At 44.4% G+C, this 20,432-nt stretch overlaps 1 protein-coding gene across 3 annotated transcripts in view; it reads right to left on the bottom strand.

Annotated features, from left to right (window-relative positions):
- Positions 1 to 4,944: 4,944 nt before the first annotated feature.
- Positions 4,945 to 20,432, bottom strand: part of TINAGL1 (tubulointerstitial nephritis antigen like 1) — a 29,975-nt gene continuing 14,487 nt past the window's right edge. For all 3 annotated transcript variants that reach the window (XM_042439935.1, XM_042439936.1, XM_042439937.1), the window contains exons 6-12: positions 19,908 to 20,031; positions 18,556 to 18,706; positions 17,340 to 17,529; positions 16,522 to 16,567; positions 14,583 to 14,706; positions 11,192 to 11,237; positions 4,945 to 10,784 (exon numbers count right to left, since the gene is read on the bottom strand). In XM_042439935.1, coding sequence (XP_042295869.1) covers positions 10,638 to 10,784; positions 11,192 to 11,237; positions 14,583 to 14,706; positions 16,522 to 16,567; positions 17,340 to 17,529; positions 18,556 to 18,706; positions 19,908 to 20,031 — 828 coding nt within the window. In that variant the 3' untranslated portion in view covers positions 4,945 to 10,637. The remainder of the gene's footprint in view (positions 10,785 to 11,191; positions 11,238 to 14,582; positions 14,707 to 16,521; positions 16,568 to 17,339; positions 17,530 to 18,555; positions 18,707 to 19,907; positions 20,032 to 20,432) is intronic.

Below are 20,432 nucleotides of genomic sequence, written 5' to 3'. Positions count from 1 at the left end.
GGGATAGGTCGCAGGGGGTCACTGGGGCCAGGGTTTGGATGCAGGAGCAGGCAGGGGATGATGGGATAGGTCACAGGGTGGCAGAGCAGACAAGATGGCATGAAGGAGGAGGAGGGGGATGGAGGAGCAGGACGCAGGGGGCCAAGGGGGCAACATCGGAGTGATCTTCCACACCAGACCAATTCAAAGTGAAATCAAAGTGAGCTTAAAAGCGAGTTCTGTGAATTCACTTGTTTTCCAATTTCACCAAAATGAGGGGTCACTTTGGAATCACTGTGGAAGCACCTTGCAAGGAGCTCCCATAGAAAGGAATGGCGTCTGATAACACATTCAAGTTATAACGTGAATTCGCATTGTGGACCCACAGTCACCCAGGATCTGAGCTCCAAAAATCCCAAAAAAAGCCCTGTGTGATATATTCTATACTGTTGTTTGGGGCAGGAAAGTCAGAAGTGCATCCTATGGGCCAAAGGAGGCCCCTTGAACTCTCCCTGCTCTGTCAAGATATATATTTTTAAAAATTAATTTTTAACACAATCCAGTTTGCAAGCAAAGCAAATGTACATTCAGAAAATAAAGAGGCAGAAAAGAAAAAAAGTGGGTGGGGTGGGATGAACATATTAGATATTAGATATATTAGACATATATCTAATTGACAATAAAGCCCCGGCCCAGAATCCTAACCGTATTGAAATGAAAAGGGGGAAATAATGTTATTCTACCATTACAGATCCAACTGAGTAATCCTGCTACGATCACTAAAACCATAACCACAAATTATTATAGATTTCTTATTGCTCAAAAAGTCCATAAACAAGTTTCATGTCTTTTGAAAAAGTCTTGAATTGGATTTTCCCGTAGAAACCACATTAATTTGGGCATTTGGACTGACTCAGCAAGCTCAACCATCCGTTCTCCTATCGCCGGTGCTTCGGTCCATTTGCAAGACTGAGCAAACAATATCCTTGCTGCTGTTCTCAGATATCGAAGAAGCAATCATACTCTCCAGTCTTTAATCCATAATGCCTAACAAAAAACTTAGGGCCCATAACACTTTTCAGGCTTTAAAGTGCCTTATGGTCAGAGACGCTGAGACGCTGAATGTTTTCTTGTTTGGACTGCAGTTACCAGAATGGCAGCTGGGACTTGTTAGCTTGGAAATGGCACTCTAAACAGAGCAGCTTCTCTTATAGGATGTCAAAAGCTTTCACAGCCGGTATCCATAGTTTTTTGTGGGTCTTTCGGGCGATGTGGCCCTATTCTGGAAGACTTCATTCCTGACGTTTTGCTTGCATCTGTGGCTGGTATCTTCAGAGGTTGGTGGCATGGAAGTGAGTGGGGTATATATACCTATGGGACCCTTGATTTGGAAGTGGTTTGCATGTTTGCACTCCACCATTAACATAAAACCATTTCCTACCAACCAAGGGTCTCATAAGTATATATACCCCACTCACTTCCATGCCACTAATCTCTGAAGATGCCAGCCACAGATGCAAGCAAAATGTCAGGAATGAATTCTTCCACATCACCCCAAAAACCTACAAAAAACTATAGTTTCTCCTATGTTTGCTCTTGCTTGATCAAAACCAGTGGGGCTACCAAAGGTTCGGCTTCAGTCTGCTTGTGTCCTAGGGCTTTATGCCTTTTTGCCTTGCAGGCCTGCCGATATTTTAAAACCAACATTACGACAATTGTGTGAAATCATGGCCTGAAGCCTGGGATGTGAGGAAAGAGGTAGGTGAGCATCTCCTCTGCTTTTGAGTCAACTCCACTTCTCATTACATGTTCATCTTCAGAGGGGTTTGAACCCCACATTGCAAGATGCATTGCTTTGGACCCTCAAACTCTCCTTTCTCTCCTCCAAGAGAGACATTTGGAATTATGGAGAGGTTTTCAGTGGGTTTCTAGTGCCATCTCCTGGACTGAAACACAACTGCATTTTCTCAAGAACAAGGATCGTTTATGGCCTTATGCCGCAGGTGGTTGTGGCACTACAAATCCCTGGTCAGCAAAGAGTTGTAACTTGCAAAATCTGGTGTGCAAATGTGCAACGGTCAGTTCTGAAGAGCAGCCTGTCATCCTGACAGTCCTTGTAGCTACATCTCAAAGGAGAGTCCAAAGATAGATAAATACAAGCATTACAAGTAGTATTTATCTTCACCAGGAACAGGTCTTTTGTAAAGATCATGGGTCTTAGCATTACTAAAAAAAACCTACTCCTCAATAGAGGCCAATAGGCAAGTGCCTATTCAGCTTCTAGCCCCCACTTCAACCCACATTTTGGGTTACAATGGGGATCGAGGGCCGTGTCTGCACTGCAGAACTAACAAGGTTTGGCACCACTATCTTTATTTTTTTCCACACTGGTCTTCCCATTTGATCTGTGAACCTGTTCTTGACTGTCCTTTCCATTTGGAAAGGACAATCCCTTCCATTTGGAGGCAGCTCAGCATTGGCCCCTATAGCTTTTGGTTCATTCGGTCCCATGCTGGGCAGTCTGGACGGGTCAAATCTTTTATTTTATCCCTCAACATGCATCCAGAACTTAATTCTTTTGTTGTGAAATGTGGAATAGTTTCACCAACCCAAACTATTCTTTGAGATGCCAAAGCTGATTGCACATTGATACAGACTTTCTCAAGTCTGACTGTAGTATATTTTAGCATATATCATTTTTAATAAACCTTGCCAGTCTCCATTATTAGTCTGCGGATGTCAAAACCGTGCTGCTGTCTTTTAAGTCTGGTCTCTTCTCAAACTGTCTTCCATGTCACACTCAGTGAAATCACATTTCTTTTTAAAAATGAGTAAATAAATAAAATATGAAGTTGCCATTCATAAATGCAACACTGACGCTATCGTGGGCCCTTGCACTTTCCCAGCGTTGACACAAGGTGGCATTCATTCCTTACTCCCATTATAGGAAAGTCTGAAAACAGGTTTTGCTGTGGTTGTTGTTGTGTGCCTTTTCAAGTCCTTTCCAATTTATGGCAACCCTAAAGTGAGCCTATCACAAGATTGTTGTTGTTGTTGCTGCAAGGTTTGTTCAAGAGGAGGGTTTGCCTTTGCCTTCCTCTGAGGCGGAGAGAGTGCGACTTGCCCAAAGTCACCCAATGGGTTTCCATGACCAAGCCAGGATTTGAACCCTGATCTCCAGTCCTAGTCCAATGCTCAAACCACTCCACCGCTCCGGCTCTCACACCAACTAGTAGGACTAACTAAATTTCCTTGTGCGTGTAAAAGCTTTATAGAGTTGGCCAGAAGTCTTCTTCAGCAGAATGGATGGTTTTGGGGGTCAATTTTTTGACTAAAATGTCTAGACGTATATGTAAGTATATACAGTACTTCCTCAGATGCATTTGGAACAAGTCTAGGAAAGCTCATGCTGCCAACCTCTTCCTTTCAGTGAATCTTAAAGGTGCTACAAGATCTCTCTACATATTATTATTGTTATTGCATCTAAATGCATCTGAGGAAGTAGGCTTAAGCCTAGGAAAGCTCATGCTGCCAACTTCTTTCTTTCCGTAAGTCTCAAAGGTGCTACAAGATCTCTCTACATCATCATCATCATCATCATCATCATCACTATTGCATCTAAATGCATCTGAGAAAGTAGGCTTAAGCCTAGGAAAGCTCATGCTGCCAACTTCTTCCTTCAAGTGAGTCTCAAAGGTTCTACATGATCTCTCTACATACTGATTCTACAGACAAACACAGCTATATCTTTGAATTCAGACAGAAAGCGATTTCCCTCCCCTGTCCTTCAAACACAAGAAAGTCAAAAGTCGCAGCCGGCCGGAGTGCTGTGACGGCTGCCCTGGACTTTCCTGGCAAGGGGACCTGGTGTGAGGAAGGTTTTTCCAAAGGTTAACAAGTCCTAGCAAAACAGGAAGGCGGACAATGGCTGGAGGGCCCTTATCTCTCCAACCAGCTTTCCCAAGTGCTGACCTCCTCCAACCCTCTCCTTGACCCCAATGGAGATGAGGGCTAAAGTGGCCTGCGGAGATCTCTATTCAAAAGCCATCTCCTTCCACAACACTGGATCCAGGGGAGTGAGATAGACAGAAGTGTAACTTTGGGATGTGGACAATATTTGGGGATTTCTCTTCTCTGTTAGAGAGTTTAATCACACAAGACGGATCCTTTGCAGAAACTTTATTTAAAGTGGGGGGGGGGGACCCACAAAATCGGTTTGTTTTTCACACAACGTTCGGGGTTAACCTGAACAGAAGTGAAAAATACCCCGCAGAAGTGGGTAGTTTTTCAGATGATGTTTGCACCAATGAAAAATAGCATGATGTTACTCCAAACATGACGTCGCCAAAACCCGTTCCTTTTTATTTTCAGGAACTTCCAAAACTGTGTTATTTTGTTATGGGGTTTTCGGACTATGTGTCCATGTTCTAGAAGAGTTTATTCCTGATGTTTCGCCAGCATCTGTGGCTGGCATCTTCCAACAGATGCTGGCGAAGCATCAGGAATAAACTCTTCTAGAACATGGACACATAGTCTGAAAAACCCACAAAAAACTATGAAAGCCTTCGACTCCGAAAGTGCATTTTGTCAACTTGCGTTCAGATTAAGGGTCTGCTTTTGTTTAAAAGCTTATTATTTATATATTTTGAAGTTGCAATTTTATTTTAAAGACTACTTGTTATCCAGGGTTGTTTTTCTTCTCGATTCTAATTCCCTTTCCGCGTTAATGAAATTTGCAGACTCCAGTGCCTTTGGGAGGACTCTCCGCCTTGCTTTGCAGAAGCCGCGAAACAGTGTCTCTGCACCAACGCTTCCACTGGACCCTTTACGCAAGCTTTTAAAAACTGGAATTTAATAGATTTAAATGGTGCGAGCAGAGATACCGATATTCAGCATAATAAGGCCCAAGAGACCGACAAGGGATGCAGTCGGGGAGTGTGGAAATGAGGCACGCCGAGTCCTTGCCGGTGTTTCTGATGCACTTTATTTACAAATAATAAGAAGCGAAATAAATATTTTAAAAAAGGCTCACAGAAATATGAAACCCTTCTGCGAAGACAAGATAGGAATTATTGCTCCCTGTCTTTGGATATGGATTTAGTCTCTGCTTGATCAGAGGCAGCTTCTTTGGAATGTAAATCGTAATTTGGAAGGGTTTTTCTCTTTCTTTCTTTCTTTTCCCATGCCAAGCTTTATCCACATGAATAACATTTACTAACAGACAGGGAGATTTTTCTCTATTCTGCACGGATGGAAAGGATATTTGAAATGATGCCCCCAAAAATGGTCCCAAAAATGTACTTCTCAAATTTGCACCTTTTTTGTGCAGAACCTAGAATTTTCTGCAGCATTTTCTGTGCAGAAAATATATCAGCTATTTTATGGGGAGAAATGCTGTTTGCTGCATAGAAATACTATCTGCACAGGAACAGCATCTTCTTCTGCCCCGGAAATATTTCTGCCCAGAAATCATTATTTTTCTCTGCCGACAAAACTTTACTTCCTGCACCAAAAATGTTGTTTTCAGCACAAAAATGTATGTGCAAATTTTGAACGGAGTTAAGTCGGTGCACGGTTTTTGACTTACAGTACTTTCCTGGAGCGGGGAGGGGGAAAATGTTAACATGACTCCTTTGAGAATGAAATTGCACCCCTACATTATGGAAACCACATTTTAGATCGTGTGGCCTTCTTGAGGTTGCTGAACTACAAATCCCAGCAGCACTAAGCAGTGTAGCCAATGGTGAGGAATGATAAGAGTTGCAAACATCTGTAGGGCCACAGAGCTTTGCCCAAATCTGGTGGAGATTTACAGGTGTATCTACCTGTGTCTCACTTCCCAGATCTGAAACTATAGGTCCTTATCAAACTACAGTCCCCAGGAGTTGCTGGAGGGAATGCACAACTATTAAACTGGTATTCAGAAACTGGGGGTAAAGGCTTTATAGATGTGTCTGTGTAGTATCACTGCATTTTTGTGCTTGCTTGGTCTAGAACTTGCACTAACACACCCATCTATTGTTCAGCGTATGCTACGCTGCACACTGAAAATAGACCTGTAGCAAAGAGATGATAAAACTGCCAACTTTGCAATGTGAAAAGCAAAGGGAGTTTGGGAAACCAAGATACCAGATGATTTACTTCTTTGGACTACAACTCCCAGCATCCCTCAGATCATGGCAGCTGGGTTTGAGATGTGACTAGTCATGTTTCAACCTGCACCAAAGGCTAAGTCAGCCACCCTCTTATTTTAAGCTCAATGGGACAAGTAAGTTGCAAAAATCCTATACATTTTCATATGCCACAAGCATGGTCCACACAGGCAGCAGAGGTTGAATCCTGAGGTTGAAGGGTGGCTTGCAATAGACAGCAGCTAGAAGATCCCACAAAGTGCTCTGCTAGGTATAAAACTCCCTGCAAGAATAAAAGTAGCACCACAGGGATATGCCTTCCATGATTTCACAGGTGAAAAGTGGGATAAAAGTGGCCAAGCAACATCAGAATGTAGACAAGAAGACAACAATTGTTAATGATAAAGAACAGATAAGCTAGAAGATATGGCAGCTTTTTCCCCCCTGGAAAAATCTATAGTGCGTGCTATTTCTGTGCCTCCAGAGGCTTCTAGACTGCAGCTTCCATCATCCTCCAGCACTGGCTGTGCTGGCTCGAACTGACAGAAGTTGCAGTCCAACGATATTTGTTATTGTCATGTGCATTGTTTCCAAGTTATGGCAACCCTAAGGCAAACCTGTCATGGGGTTTTCTTGGCAAGATTTGTTCAGATAAGGATTGGTATTGCAGTCTTCTAAGGCTGAGAGAGTGTGACTCGCCCAAGGTCTCCAATGAGTTTAAATAGCCGAAGTGGGATTATAACCCTGGTCACCAGAACCAAACTGACCACAGCTGTTATACATGGAGAGTCATAGAAATAGTCTTCCAAGTAAAGGCAGAAAGAAATACAAGACTCTTCACCTAAAAATCTAAGTAGCAAGGAGAAGAATGCAAGTCTTCCCTTCTCCTTGAAATGCCAGTGCTCCACATACAGTGATTTTAGCTTTCAAACATGTATTTTTGAGCAGTCAGCAGACTGCAGTGGTAACAGAGAAAGGTCTGATCTGCACTGCAGAAATAATGCAGTTTGACGCCACTTTAACCGCCATGGCTCAGTGCTATGGAATCCTGGGATCTGAAGTGTGTTCTGACACCAGAGCTCTCTGACAGATCTAGGAAGCCCCTATTTACACAGAGACGCCCTTGGTACGACAAAGGTCTTTGAGACTGGGAAATGGGGACAGAGCTGGGAAGGAGAAAGCCAGGATGCCTGCAGTCTCCAAGTGCTTTCGGACTAGTGTCCGGGACATTCACCTCAAAGTTTTGTTGCTGCAGCCAAGCATAAATATGCTCTGCCTTAATGTGTGCACTCTGTGTCCACTTCTTTCACAGGAACGGGAACGGCACCCTGTTTACACTGACACTTGTGAAGCTTGCAAAAACTGGGCGCGACGATGTCTAGCTAAAGTCCCCTTTCAACAGTGCCGGGTTCCTAACAATGGCTCTGTTAAGCTCAGGGGGGATTAAAGCACCAAAAAGACCCCCTGTGCATCCTGAACAGGGGGCACAGGGGCAGGCCTATAAAACCCAAAGGGAAGAAAGGGAGACGACGGATGGGACAGAGCAAGGCAGGGGGAGACATGAATCCTTTCAGTACAGATAATACATGGGCTGGTGCACCCGTTCCTTCGCGTCAGCAAAACGCCACATTAGTAACAGGGATGTAAAGTCTTGACTACTTTCATCCTTCCATGTAAGGACACATAATAAACATAGTTTTGTCCTGGCTGTGAGAGAACACCAATATTCCTCTACAGTACTCCCTCTATATTCCAAAAGTCCCAAAGAGTTGCAGATGAAGACGCCAGCCACAGATGAAGGTGAAACGTCAGGAATAAACTCTTCTAGAATATGGCCACATAGCCCCCCAAACCCACAAAAAGCTATGGATGCCGAACATGAAAGCCTTCAACTTCACAAGTTGCAAGTGAATTAGTCGGCGGAGCAAAACATGTCTGGGTTTCTTGCTTTTTGCACACAAGTCTGTGCTTTCTGCAAAGAAGAAAGGCTTCCTACACAGAAGAAAAGTTTCCTGCAGCTTTTCGGTGCAGGAAACCCTTTTTGGGCACAGGAATTCTGTTTTCTGTGCAGAAAACCAAAGGTTTGGTGCAAGAAAAACGACGTGTTTTTCAATGCGGAGTAACTCCACTGCAACACTTTGGAACATTTGAACATTGGGAGAAAATTATGCAAGGTTCTTGCTCACGCACCTCTCTTCCCAACTCTCCAAAAACCAGTTTTACAACCTGGGAAATGAATATTCTTTCCATTCCTAATTTGTAACAGATACTGCAGGGGAATGAGAAAGCGGTATGAGTTGTTTTTTAAAGGTTGGAGGGCGAGAGAAGAAAGTCACATGAAGTCTGCGACGGTAACAGCTTCAGACACAGGTTTCTGATCTTACGGAGAACCAAGCCAGGAACCAGGCTTAGAAGAATCCTTATTCCCTTACACACACCTTTGATAGGATTGTGGAAAGGCTTCCTCGTGTTTCCTTGTTTGGAAAAGATAAGAGCCAGCATTGTACGGAGAAAGAGTGCTTTTATAAACCGGCTTGCAGAAGGTGGAAGCTTGGTTATGGATAGCCGCAGGTGATACGATGGAGTTATTGTACTCCATGGGATGCAAGATCACAACATTATTGTTTCGGAGCAAAGCAAGACATTGTAAGAATCACAGCACCCCTGTGCCGAGTTCCTGTTTCTGCTTCCGGTAACACAGAGTACAATTTCTCCCCTGTGATAACAACATACTAATGCGTAGTAGGACATTTCCCTCTGTACTCCTGGCATCAACACTGTGTTTTTCTGCTTCAGATCACTGTTGGTCACTAGTAGGGGCAGGGAAACATTCGTCTTACTGGTGTCAAGGGCCCAGTGATGGAGAACTAAGGCCAAGGACTGTTTATGACATCTGTCCCCATATTTGTTACGAAATGCATCTTCTCTCTCCTCTGTTGATGTTTTTTTGCACACTTGGGGGTCATGTGTCAAGTCTGAAATCCCTGTGAAACTCATTCAATCAGAGCTGAAGTACTGTCCTCTACTCTCTCCAAAACCTTTGTGGGTCTTCAATGTTCACTACCAGTGACCATCAGGAATCATCAGCTTTGCAACCATTTAAAAATGAGCTTTGCAGTTTTCTCTATCAGTCAGGAGTGGATCTGGTCTAATCTCCACTGGAGAACTAATGCCGTGTGATACCTCTTTAAATATCCTAGCTCCATCCTATGAAATTCTGGGATTTGCAGTCTCTTGCAGCACCAGAGCTCTCTCTGACGAAGAAGGCTATATATATCTCACAAAACTACAAATCCCAGGATTCCACAGCATTGAGCCATGGTGGTTAAAGTGGTGTCAAACTGCATTATTTTTCCAGTGCAGATTGTCATAGCCCAAGATTCTGCTCCAGCGTCGGCAATTCTATCCACACTTGGCCCCAGCCTTAGCTTTGCTTGCTTTCTCCATAAGTGGACATGTTCATTCCTGGATTGGAAGTCCAATGACGATGGACCCATCTAGGCAGTTATTTAAATGCCTCCTTCAAATTCCAGAAGCCATGGCCTCCTCCTTTCTCTGTTTGCAATTTGGAGTGGTTCTTCCTCTTGTATGGGCATAGGATAAAGCAGTCCTACTCCTCTTCATGGAAAAAGCAGATAATAAGGTAAAGGAATGGGAATAAGGAGTGGCTACTAGGGAATAAGAAACTTGGGGAGTGCTTGCAAGAGTGAACGTATGGGAGATATATCTGTGAGGCCTGGTTGGGTTTGTGTGGTCTCCATAGGGACTTGCATATGGGGGAAAGCACTTAGCGGGAGGTACCTGAGGTATGGAAGAGTTTGACATAAGAGGAGCTTCCAACTCACAGTTGAAGAATGGCTGAGCTTTAAAAATTCTCCAGAGTTGGCTGCTCCTTCATGAAGACATCTGGGAGAAGGTCAGGTCTGAAGAACAAAGATGGCTGGAATGGCTTTGTTAGGAGAAACCGGTGAGAATGCAAGGGATGACAGGAGACATACATAAAACAAGAGGCTAACTTCTCCTCCCTTGAAGCTCATTCTTCAAATCACCTTGTTCTTAGGAAATGTGGTCCCTCTTGTTTGGTGGTGGGGGGGGGGTCTCAATATGGTATTCTTTGTTGGGTGTCTCTTTGACGCACTGGTTTTGAGCATGAGAACTAGTTCAGGGATGATGAAGACCCAATGACTATCCCATGGTCCCTTCTGACAAAGCTTCCTTCTTCACCACCATTTTGTTCTCAAGAAGATTCCAGCCATTGAAGGAAGGGCCACCAACGCCCATTGCAAATCCCGCACCTCAAAGGACAGTTTTGAGGCATAACCTGGCACTACCCAGGCCTCAAAATGGTGGCCAAACCTCATTCCCTTTAGAGATGGACACAGTTGGCTGTGGAGTGTCATATGGCTGATCCAGATCCCAGACCTCTTTGGGTTTTTTTTGGAGACGAAAAAGGCAAGGGCAACAGGACGAAAGAAGTTCTCTCTGGTGACCTGATATGAAGCGGAAAGTGGGCCCTCTCCAACTTCCTCACTTCTTGTGGTGGTGCATGTCTTCCATGCCAACCCGGCCCCAGACACCAACCACAAAAGTCTCGATCTCACATTCGTTGTCGCCACGGGCGATGCGGAAGTAGCCATTCTCACCCCAGTCCTTGCCCCAGGAGTTGGCAGCAATCTGAAGGCAGGGAGATAAAATGGCAACAAAGACACCATTAACCATAAATGACACCCAACACAGTCATGTTTTAATCTTTATGCAGGGTTCACACATGCACACATTGGTCAGAATCCTTTAGGAAGCAATGGCAACTTAGAGTTTTCATTTCAGTAAGGCCAACCTGGTAAGGGTTTGCTGCCACTTTGGGGGTTGCCCTAGACCATTTTTAACAGGTCCTTAGAAAGCCTCAGCACATATTTGCAGTGTCCTGGTCTCACACGGTTTTGCAGTGCCTAACAAAAAGGACATAGGGCAACAACCGAGGTGGCAGCAAATAATCCATGAATAATCAAATCCACAAAAGTCAAACCCACAAATGTACGTGAATTTCTGGCCATTATTGGTGAAGAAATGGTAGCACTCACCCAGTATTTTTGATTTGACCTGTCCGGCATTTGTTCTTCTCCCCACCTGTATTGCAAAAGGAAAGGGACAGTTTAGCTGAGAGATCCTTCTTAGCAATGATGATGGAAAAACAGAATGTGTCACAACCATTTTAGAAGCAATGAATGCCCTGCAAGTTAGATCTCTGATTCTGAGGTTGCAGGAAACATTTCAAATTCAGTCCTAGCCTTTGGTGAAGGTTTGGGAAAACATTCCCTCCAGCTCCCCAAAAACGTGATAAGCAACGACTTCTACATTCCTGACATAAGTAGGATGCCAAAATAGGTTTGGACTGTCTGGAAGGGATTTGGACATTTTAGGGATGTGAAAGGGACAGGATTTCACTCAAAGGAATCCTGTCTTATCTAAACTGGGATTGTCTCAAAATAACTTCAGGGTTTACATCAGTTACGTTGCTTGGGGCAAAGTTTCCATGGTCATGCCAAGCATCTCAAGCACTTTTTCAGCCTTCATTTTTGGAAGATGGTGACTTTCCCCCTAAAAAGAAACATGCCCAAAAATATGGGGACAGTCAAATTGGTTATACTCTGATCTGTCCAAACACCTTGGTTACACCACACATTTGGTAGTATAGAGTTCACCCAGAAAAGCAAAACTGTAGCTATGTAACAGAAATGGACAGTTCCTACGATTATTGAGGAATTGCTTGCTAGAGATGGAAAGAATGGCCTGATTCCCACTACCTTTTAAACCGGATTGCAAATCAGTTTGAACCGATTCAAATGACCCTGGTTCCCACTTGAATCAATTCACTGAAGCGATTCAGAGAGGGGTGCCATGCGCTAGACCCATTTGACCTGCGTCTTTTTGAAGCTGTTTTTTTTCCACGTCTTTTTGGCTAAATCAATTCAGCACATGTGTGAACCAGAGGCAGGTCAGAATCAATTTAAATTTGCCCTTTGGCCGGCTGGAGCGGGTCCATTTTGAATCAATTCATTCGTGAATGTGAACCACAAGTAGATTATTTTATGCGATCGGAGCAAATGTAGTGTTAACCATGCTCCACTGTCGAATTGATCCATCAATTCGGATCACAAACCAGTTTATCTGTAAATGGGAATGAGGCCAATATTTTAAAATATTCCCCCAAAATGTCAAGAATGTGTTTCTTGAGTGTCAGGAAACCCTGATAAGGAGAATCCTGGGAATCTTCCCAATTCCAAGCAAAATTTGCACATAGACTCTCTCTTTCTTGTTCAGCATCCTCTTTCCCATAACGTGGCAACCAAATGTTTTGGGAAATGCACAAAAAGGACATGAAGGTTGGCCGACATCGCCGGACATCTCCTCCTCCACAAATATGTCTAATCCCCTTTTAAAACCATCGGAGCTAATGGGTTCTCCAGAACCACCACATTTGGCAACCATCTTCATGAAGATGAGCCTTACTTTGTCTGATATGAGATGGAGAAGACATTACCCAAGTTCTTGTTCAAGTCTTGGAGAAAAATAAAGTGCTGGTGTCTGGATTCCCATTTCATTCGCAGCAGATTAGCTCAGAATCTGGCCTGACATTTCCCTTTGCAAGGCACAGCTCAAGGAAACAGCGCTTGAGTGGAAAATACAGCATCCACTCTTGGGCTGGGTTCTTTTGTTTCTCTTTGGCTTGACCCCGAGTTCATTTTTTTCCTTCATTCCAATTAAATGCTTTTGCCCTTCTCTCCAGTGTTATGCGCTTCTTGCTGTGGCGACAGCTCTGTTTACTTTCAGTTTGGAAGTGAAGGTAAAAGGTTCAGAGGGTCGCCCAACAATGGTGCCAAGGTTTTGTTTAGACTTTTGCTGTTTTCCTGGCTTGTTCCAAGCCAGTGCAAATTCCTCAGCTCATGAGGACACAAGGCCCACTCAACAGACTTGGAGGCTGGCATGCAAAACCTGTCCCTAAAGGCCTGTATACATGGGTCAAAAGGCTTGTGTTTCCTCCAACCTGACCTTGGATCAGGATGGGCCAGTCTAGATGCTGATCCTAAACATTCAAAAGGGGCCTTGTTGTTGTTGTTGTTGTTGTTGTTGTTGCTGTTGTGTGCCTTCAAGGCATTTCCAACTTATGACGACCCTAAGGCAAACCTATCATGGGATTTTCTTGGCAAGATTTGCTCAGAGGAGATGGGCCAATCCATTGCCTTCCCTTGAGGCTGAGAGAGTGTGACTTGCCCAAGGTCACCTAGTGGATTTTATGGCCGAGCTGAGAATCGAACCCAGGATCTCCAAACTCTCATACCATTATGCCACACTGTGTTCTGTAAGCCGGTTTCCAAACAAGTAACTTTTACAATTACAACTAGACAAGGAAGGAGGGGGGGGGAAGTGCTTTAAAGGTTTGGAAAATGTCTTAAAAGAATTTTCATGGTCTGGAACCCATTTCTTCAGACACCTGCTGTGTCCATAGAAAACCATCTGCTATCATAAATCCATTTAAGTTTTTAAGCTGCTGGAAGATGACTTCCTGATTTTGCTGAAAGGGGTTAGTGTTCACGCCTTGCATTTGCAAAACAGTTGCGTCTTGCAGGTGCGTCGGTGCAATGGCGGGTGGCAGGCGGACGCTCCAGCTGTGCTCAAGGAACCCAAAGAATGACTTTTTCACTCCATCGACGAGTCTTTGACGTCAGAGAAGAACGTTTTCACCTCCCCCAAGGAGAGTGGCCTTATCGGGCAGAAATTGTGTTCCCGGAGCCTCTGGTCTCCCAGCAAAGGGCCTCCCTTGGCAGTCTTTGTTCCTCATTCCACAAGCAGCAGTGAGCTGGCAAGCATCAAACTCCATTAACAGCTGCCCAGCTGGTACCCAGAGAGCAAAGCAAAGGACAAGGGAAGGGGGAGTGAGGAGAGGAAGCCCTCTGCAGAAATGGAACATATTTGCTCCCAGGGTTACAGCGACGGAAGGCAGCAAAATGAGGACATTCCTTCCCCAAATTCTGCTCCCGTTGTTCTTGCTAGCTGCTCTCGAGTCGACCTCGACTCATGGTGACCCTGTGGATGATACATCTCCAAGAGCCCCTGTCCTCCACTGGTTCATTGCCATGGCTATAGTGCATCAGAATCAGGTGGCAGAATGGACTGTTCAGTTGCAAAAAGCATGCATGGAATTGCCATATCTAGTTGGCCCATGTCAGGGTCAGCAACTTGCAATCTTCACCCCCATGTACACACACTAAAGAAAAAAGCCTGGGAGGTATGGAACTTTTTTGGACTATAACTCCCTAAATTTCCCAATTCCAATCCACGCTTGAAGTCTAGGTAATGGTAATGGTAGTTAAGGAATACCATGTGATATGCATTTGGCTGCCACTAACAATGTACCTTCAACCAATATCACCACCTCCTCCTCTTGAAAAGGAAAAAGTCCTCTTTTCTTACCCTATGATTTTAACTGAATGGGTGCCATGCCGCCGGTACTGTTCCGGCTTCCCAGCTGCCACAGGCGTATGCCGATAAATGCCAGTTTTATACACGAAGAAGTCTTCATGCACTTCCATGATAGCTGTATGAAAGAGGAAGGGAAACTGGGTTAGCAAAATGCAGAAGCATCCCACCTCTGATATTAACTTCATCATCAAGCATTCTGGGATACATTTATACTATAGATATATATACCACTTGATCCAAAAATCTAAAATCAAAGATGCTCTAAAATCCAAAACTTCATGCATGGGTGGCTGAAATAGTGACATCTTTGCTTTCTGATGGTTCAGTGTACACAAACTTTGTTCCATGCACAGAATGATTAAACAATATGGTATGTGATTACTTTCAGCCTCCGTGTATAAGGTGTATATGAAACATAAGTGTATTTCGTGTTTAGACTTGGGTCCCATTTCCAAGATTTCTCATTATGTGTATGTAAATATTCCAAAATCCAAAAAAATCCAAAATACTTTTGGTCCCAAAAAAATTCAGATAAGGGATGCTCAGCCTGTATAATTCATTTCCTACCCAGAATCCCTTGGGAAAGGGCAACAACTATTAAAGCATCTTAAGTCTACTGTGCTAACACATGCATTCCTCCACTCACACTCTGTGCAGAGTAGCTCTAGGCTCATGTACTAATAGAGGTAGGAACTGTGCAGCCTTTCAGACTTCAACGTCCAGCATTCCCCACCACTGATGATACAAATGGGAGCTGCAGTACAACACCATGAACCAAGCTGCTACCTCCATGTGCTGGATATGCAGACCGCATGGAGTTCAGCCAGTCCGGGTGGTGGAATGGCACAACTATCAAGCACATTCAAGGTGTATGAATGATGCACATCCTCTCCTCTGAGAAATATTACAATGTTTTAGACTTCTGTTTCACTCACTGAGAGGAAGGTCTGAGCCTCTGAAGGCTGGAGTCCAAGTTGCCCAAGATTAATCATTGACAAGTTCCTAAAGAAGGACCAAGTCCTGATCGTGTTTATGCTGGAAGTGGCCCACCAACTTTTGTCTGGTTTAAATGGAAGTTGATCCTTAATGATTAAACAAATGTGAATTTTTAAACATGGAGACCTTCACCTTTGGAGGCTACAGGAACGGCGTGGCTTCCTGAAGCAGAGATTTCAAGAGGCACATTGATTCAGCTGCGGGGGTTTGCCACATCGAAAACAACAGAGTCGAGTGGCATTGTGAAGAGTGAATTATTTATTCGGCATAAGCTGCCATGGACTGCAGCTTCTGCCAAATATAGCTGGTTCCAGGGACTCTTTCCTGCTGCTGCTGCTGTTGTTATTGGAAGCTCCTAGACTCTTTGCTAAGGTGCCACTAGGCTCTTTGCCACTGTTGTTGTCTGAAGTTGGTTGTGCAAATTTAGGAAATGATTTAACTGTCCAGCCATTCTGGGATCTTTCTTTTCTGTTCTCAGCCCTGAATCGCAGAGTTGGAAGGGGCCTCATGGACCATCAGATCCAACCCTCTGCTCAATGCAGGATCACTAATTAAAGCATCCCCAGAAGCAGCCTCTTTTTGGAAACATCCAGAGAAAGATACTCCACCAATTCTCTGGTCAACTGGTTCCACTGCCCAACCACTCTTACTGTCAAGACGTTCCTTCTAACGGTCAATCAAAATCTACTCTGCTGTAACTTCAAACCATTATGCTCCAGGGGTCCCCATGGATGATGGCACTGCTGTGTGTCATTGTCCATCCACAGCTAAACTTTGTGAGTGCAACATTATACTCTGCCACCTTGATGTATAAGCTCAATCTCACTTTCTCATCCTCAATGATCCTTCTCTCCCCAAAAAAGATATGGAGACATGTGCAATTTCTTATGGAAAACAAAAGTAAAACAAAATTATCCACCATCTTACTGCTCACCTTGCACTGGCCCATTCTCCATCAGCTCTTTCATGATTTCCTTCTCCTGAAAGCAAAAGACAGGGATCAGTTTAAAGAGAGAGAGAGAGAGAGCCCACAGTGGAATGGTTTCCTCTTCCTTTCCTCTAGATTAGAGCAAGAATGGCCACTTCTTGGACTCTCGAGAGCCACTCAGTCCTCAGGGAAGAAGCAGGAACAATCTGACTAGACACAGTCCTCTAGAATTGTCAAGCCACAGATTTAGAAGAGACCTCAAGTGCCATCTGGTCCAGTCCAAGATCTGGACAATTATATTTGAAAAGCAGCTTTCTAGTGTCAAGTCCCTGTTCTGAGAAACAAAAGGTGGGAAGGAAGGAAAGAAGGAAGGGAAGAATTTCCCCCAGCACATCTCTTGAAAGTATAGTGTATGACCCCCATGGCTGCATTCCAAGAGCCCTATGGATCCTTGAAATCATGGATAATAGGGAATCCTATTATTTTCAATGAGGCTCAAGCATACCATAGAATCACACTGAGGAACCTAGAAATGCCTAGAGATAACACTTCTTTGGGCATTTCTAGGTCCTCAAGTAGGTCCTCTATGGTACGCTTGGGCTAGAAGTTGACCATAGAATTGCACAGGAGGACCTAGAGAGAACATATTTTTTTAGTCATGGATAAGTGAAACTGTGGATACTGAATCCAGGGCCATAGGGATTGTATTGTACTTTGGTTAGCCTCATCGAGGTATCACCAGGATGTATATTTTGGGTTTTGTTCTATTTTGTTCTATGTTCAACACAGTCACCCCAGTATATTTAAGTATCTACAGAACTCACATTGGAGGAGAGGCGATAGGCGGGAGTCGACTGGTAGATCTCATTGGAGTGGGTCCGTGGGTTGGGGCAGCGTGCCGTGGCTTGCCTCTTCCCTCTGCCAGTGGAGCGGCTGTGCATCATGCAAAGGGGTGCAGGGGGGGAGCCATTCTTTTCTTGGCTGCTGAAAGGGTAGCATTCATCTGTCACCACCCTGGAAGAACAAATGGGAGGGGAAGAGGCAGGGAGGAGGAAGAAAATATTTTTTTAAAAAAGAAATAATTTGGGGACTTGGCAGTTTGCTTGCTTGCTTCCTAGAGCACAAATAACACGTGATGGGATGGCATTGTGTGTATCTTCACGGGGTGGAAACGAAAAATAGCAGCCACTGGGGGGGGGTATAACAATTAGAAGATCAGAACATATCAACATGTGGGATAATTCTGTTTGCCCAGAATCCTTTATGACAGCTACAAACGCATTACACACTCATGACTAGGAACCCATGACTACAAACGTTGCACACTCATGACTAGAATTCAGAGACATAGCCATGTTAGTCTGCAGTATCAGTACGCAAAGGGATCCTGTAGCACCTTGTATAATAACTGAGCAAAATAAATTGTAGCATGAGCTTTCTTAGTCTTGGCCTACATCCTCAGATGCAAAGTCTACAAATGCTTATGCTACAACTTCTTTCACTCAAGTGAAAGGTGCTACAAAATCCCTTTGGACACTCATGACAGTTATGTATTCATGGTTCCTATGTAGCCCCTCATTTTTACCTAAGGACCATGAAAGTCCCCATTCTCCACTACAGGGAGCAGCCGACTGACATTTCTGTGCCCTTCTCAAACCCTGGCATCTGTCAAGAAGACTCATGAGGTGCTGCTATGGTGGTCTACAGACCTCAGTGAGGTGGGAGCAAGTTAGAAGCAGAAAATGTTAGTCTAGGCTATAAGGAGAAGGAAAATGAGGGCAGCCTCCCAGAAGGACCAGACTCTCATTTTATTTCCTCTTGCAGCCAAGAGCAGCAACTTTATCCTTCTCTGAGTTGCCTCTACCCTCATTTCTTCCACCAGCAAACAGCAATGAAGTCCAGGGCTTGACAGCTTCCAGAGAGGGAGGTGTTGGACATGGCACAAAAGACTAGGGAATAGCCCCACACACTCTGCTTACATCCCATCTGCCTCCCTACTTACCTCTACCTTCTGTTTACTCTCTGCTTGCATCAACTCACCCTCTCCTGCGCAGGAACCACCAGGCCCCATCAAGATGGCCTCCATTGCAGCCTTGCTGGTGGCGTGTGTTGCAAGAAAGAAGGTTCTGTGGGGATAAGGCAGGCGTCATGTGCCCCATAGAATGGATCGAGATCCGGTCTGAAGCCACCGCTAAGGAGGAGATGACACATGTGGTTAGACGTCTGGTGATACAATGCTGATCATATTATTTGCTGGCAGAATCAGTGGCAACAGGTAGTTCCTGGGTCAGTGAGGTGGTGAATCCGTGCCAGATTTTAGTTGAAGGGAGTTATCTAAGGTGCGGAACCATCTCTACAAAATGGCTTCAGCACTTTGGATGACACCTTTAAAGCTAGCTAAAAACTGGAACAGATTCACAGCCACACTGACATGGGACCCACCAGCTACCACTGTGCAAAAAGACAAGCAGATAGTACATAAGTATCCAGGGCCCAAAACATGACAGTGGGGGAAAGTAAATCTAAGTGCCTGGCATGGCTTTCAAGCCCATCAACTTAAGGGGAATAACAAAGCTATGTTGCAGACCGGCTTTCCCTAATCTGTGACCCACAAGTTCCAGAATGCAGTTCTTGCAATCCCTAAACCAGTGTAGCTCATTCAGATAAGGTTATTGAAAACCTTTCCCTCCCTGACGCATTGTACAGCTACATCCTCATAGCCAGATGTTAAATGATTATATCCTCCTCCAAGCACTTTGCTGGGGTCCTCTGGAGATCTCGGCAGTTAAGATAATAATTTGGCACCTAGCTACAAGGACAGAGCCAGATGCTTCTCCAATCCAGTACCACCCTTGATCAGATATGGAACAGTAATAAGGGGAGGTAGGCCCAGGGCAGAAGAGCTTTCATCGTTGCAAAGGTAGGAAGGGAGTATCAGCCTTTGCAGTGACCAAAATGAAATGCATATGGTTAATTTTATCTGTCTGCTAATAGCATGCCAGCCATTATGAGCACTCTTGACCCTTTTATGGAAAGGTAATATAAACATGCTTTAAAATAAATAAATAAATAAATAAATAAATAAATAAATAAATAAGGGTTCCAAGCTTCACCAATGAGTCAAATTGCTCCAAACCCACCAGATCGGCTTCTGTCTTTCAGAAAAAGGACTACAGTGAAAGAGACTTGCATTGCATGCTAATGGTCCCAGCATGTCCCAGTAGGGACAGGACCTGGAAACTCTGGGAAGCAGACACTTGTCAGTGAAGACAGTATTGGGCTCAACTGACTACCTGAATTAATATGAGATTATGTGCTAAGGGAGGAGATGGACTCCTCTTCCAGTTCTCTCACTCATGTGACACATTCCTTCCACACATGAGTTTATCTACCTGCAGTAGAAAAAGCCCATGATCCGGCACAGTTGCCCTGGTCCAGGGGTTCATGGATCATCCCAGACCACTTATCCGCAGCATTGAAATATGGAGGCAGCACCTCATTCTCATCCATGTTCACCTACGAAAAACAGAGGACACAGGAAAGGCAGCCGGTCAGTCACAGAAATATATTCTCAAAATTCCCTGGAGAAGTAGCACCCCAGATCATACCATGCAGGTTGTTTCATTCCCTTTGCTTAGGGTAGGACTCGATGACAAGTTCCGGATCCTAGCTCCAAATTAGGCTCCAGACATTAGATAGCTCATCTAAAGGTCAAACTAAACCCCGGACTGGATTCCCCGCCCCACCAAAACAGGAGCCAGTACAATGGGAGTCGGTTACAGCCTCCAACCTACTTCCGCCTCTTCCTTTCCCAGTTGATATAACCTTCATCTCCAAGTTGGCCAGAAAGCAAAACCAAATCAAGTTCTCCAACAATGAAAGAAACAAAGCCCCCTTCCACTGGCTGATGGCTCTCA

This window comes from Sceloporus undulatus, chromosome 9, assembly GCF_019175285.1.
Source record: "Sceloporus undulatus isolate JIND9_A2432 ecotype Alabama chromosome 9, SceUnd_v1.1, whole genome shotgun sequence".
Taxonomy (NCBI): domain Eukaryota; kingdom Metazoa; phylum Chordata; class Lepidosauria; order Squamata; family Phrynosomatidae; genus Sceloporus; species Sceloporus undulatus.
The sequence above is the reverse complement of the archived record's forward strand: the minus strand, read 5'-3'. Positions and strand labels throughout refer to the sequence as shown.